The 2,875-nt window shown below is 53.9% G+C and overlaps 1 protein-coding gene across 1 annotated transcript; it reads left to right on the top strand.

The window, feature by feature from the left end:
• Nucleotides 1-1,362: 1,362 nt before the first annotated feature.
• On the top strand, nt 1,363-2,316 carry LOC311202477 (olfactory receptor 14A16-like; the record flags this gene model as incomplete). Its single annotated transcript, XM_084277062.1, has 1 exon — nt 1,363-2,316. One exon carries the CDS (start codon nt 1,363-1,365, stop codon nt 2,314-2,316), a length of 954 nt encoding a protein of 317 aa, XP_084133188.1.
• Between the last annotated feature and the right edge of the window lie 559 nt (nt 2,317-2,875).

The raw sequence follows: 2,875 nt of genomic DNA, 5'->3' as shown, positions 1-2,875 counted from the left end.
TCTGGATGCCTATCTGTGTAATATGAGATAGCGAGCCTGCTTTGGCAGGGGGGTTGGACCCGATGATCTCTTGAGGTCCCTTCCAACCCCTAAGATTCTGTGATTCTGTGATTCTGTGATTCTGTGATCTTGGTGGTTTCAATGGAACTTGTTTGAGCTGCTCCTTAGCTTCTGCATGCACAGAGGTGGCCTTGGGCAGTGTCCTGCAGCCAGGAGGTGTCTGCAGGGCAGAGCTGAGCACACAGCTGCTGGGACTGTCTCCCTGAGCACAGGTAGGCAGGAGTGCTGAGGACAGGGAGGAGAGCTGAGAACAAACTGCTCCTGGCAGGGACAGCTCCAGGCAGGGAGGGAGAGGGAGCTATGCTCAGGAGCACTGTGGGAGGGGGAGCCAAGTACCTCCCTGCCATCCCTGTGGCCCCAAGGATTGCAGGCTGTCACTGCGTTTCAGAAGGGCCTCTGGTGAGGAGAAACTGCTGAGTACCCATCTGTCTGTCCTGCCTCTGTCCACAGGAGCACGAGGGGATTTCTCCCTGTTTCCCTTCCTGTCTATTCTGCATTTATTCCCACCATAATTGGAAACTCAGGGCAAGGCATTTTGCAGGGCTGGGAGAAAGTCAACTCTCCTTTTGCACACCTCCTCTTCATGAGGTCTTGCTGGGCTGCAGGTTCCTTCCAGAAGGGCACAGCTCTCCCATGGCATCTCTGTGTTATCCAAGAGCCCCATGGAGAAGACACCTCAGTGGTGCTCAGGCCATGGAAATGCTGCTGGCTGGCTGTGTGCAGAGAGCTGCAGAGAGTGCTTGGTGTTCCTGGCTGGGAGGGCAGGGCTGAGAACCTCCTTGGGTACAGTGGAACAAGATGTGAGGGTCAGAGGTCTTCTTTTGGGAAATGGATTCCTCTGCTCACAGCAGTGTCCAATTCCTTTTGGAGGGAACATCTGGGTGTGATCATCCCCCAGCTCAAAGAGCTGCCAGCACAGGGCAGCTGAGACCAGGGCTGATGGAAAGACCCACTTTCTTCACTCATCACTAAGGGACAGTCCCTTTGCTTCTCAGGACACACGAGGTTCCACTTGAAATGCAGTACTAATGCCAGGGCTTTAATGCCAGCAGAGACCCCTGCTCCCTTGGGCAGCCTCACCAGACAGAGCTCACAGATGGGACCCATGAAAGGTCTTCCTGAAAGCAGGGAGGCAGTTTGGGGGCTGCTATGTGAAATGGAGTTGGTTGATTGGGTTGGGGAATGCGCTGCCTGCTTCCTATTTCACCTCGGGGGGGGCAGGGGCTGTTCTTCATAAAAGTCTCCCCTAGCTTGTCACTACCTTCTCCTCCTTGGACAGGGAAATATGCCCAGAGGAAGCAGATGTCAAATGGCAGCTCCATCACTGGGTTCCTTCTCCTGGCCTTTGCAGACACCCGGGAGCTGCAGCTGCTGCACTTCTGGCTCTTCCTGGGCATCTACCTGGCTGCCCTCCTGGGCAATGGCTTCATCATCACTGCCATATTCTGTGACCATTTCCTTCACACCCCCATGTACTTCTTCCTCCTCAACCTCTCCCTCCTCGACCTGGGATCCATCTCCACATCTGTTCCCAAATCTATGGCCAATTCCCTGTGGGACACCAGGGCCATTTCCTACACAGGATGTGCTGCCCAGCTCTTTTCTCTTATCTTCTTGATTTCAGCAGAGTATTTTCTCCTCACAGTTATGGCCTATGACCGCTACGTTGCCATCTGCCACCCCCTGCACTACGGGACCCTCCTGGGCAGCAGAGCTTGTGTCCACATGGCAGCAGCTGCCTGGGCCGGTGGGCTTCTCTGTGCTGTGCTGCACACAGCCAACACATTTTCAATACCTCTCTGCCATGGCAATGCCCTTGACCAGTTCTTCTGTGAAATCCCCCAGATCCTCAAGCTTTCCTGCTCAGATGCCTACCTCAGGGAGCTTGGGCTTGTTGTGGTTCATGCCTGTTTTTCCTTTGTGTGTTTTGTGTTCATTGTGGTGTCCTATGTGCAGATTTTCAAGGCCGTGCTGAGGATGCCCTCTGGACAGGGACAGCACAAAGCCTTTTTCACCTGTCTCCCTCACCTGGCTGTTGTTGGCCTGTTTATCAGTACTGTCATTTTTGCTCACATAAAGCCAAATTCCACCTCTTCTCCATCCCTTGACCTGGTGGTGGCTGTTCTGTATGCAGTGGTGCCTCCAGCAGTGAACCCCCTCATCTACAGCTTGAGGAACCAGGAACTCAAGAAGGCCATTAGGAAAGTGATTTCATTGATAAATGTTGAGATTCATCCAACTTCTTCCAAGGAATGAATGGTTTCTCCTGCATTCTTATTAAAACCTGCTTCTGACTATTTGCTGTGTGATTCTCATTAGAGTGTGTGGGTTTCAGGGAGGTGAATGCATGTGGGAGCTGTGGTGGCCAGGTCAAAAGAGGCTGGTTGGATGGGGAGGACACCAGGATCTGGAAAGACCCAGGGCTAGGGCAGCCTGGTGAGTAATGGCCCCAGCTCTATGCAGGTCACCTGGGCAGACCCAAAGCCCAGGCCCACACTGGAGGGATGTGGCTATTGTGGCGGGTAAGTGCCGCAGGGGATGCACAGAGGTCACCTGCTCACCAGATCAGCCAGAGAGGGGACTGGGGCAGTAGCTCACCTTGGTGTGGGTCCAGTCCCTGCCAACCACAGAGATCTTCAGACAGCTCCAGCTTCCCCTCTGGGGGGTTGTTCTTGGCACTCATATATGTGGGTAGCACTGGGTATGTGCCGTGGTGACCACTCGCCATCTTCCCTCTCACCACACCCCAATGCTTGAATCCAAAACACAGCCCCTGGTCTCTAACAGCTCCCAAAGCGACTATGAGCTTTTCTCT

This window comes from Gallinula chloropus, assembly GCF_964237585.1.
Source record: "Gallinula chloropus genome assembly, chromosome: 30".
Taxonomy (NCBI): Eukaryota; Metazoa; Chordata; class Aves; order Gruiformes; family Rallidae; genus Gallinula; species Gallinula chloropus.
Note: the sequence above shows the minus strand (reverse complement) of the source record. Positions and strands in the feature narration are given on the sequence as shown.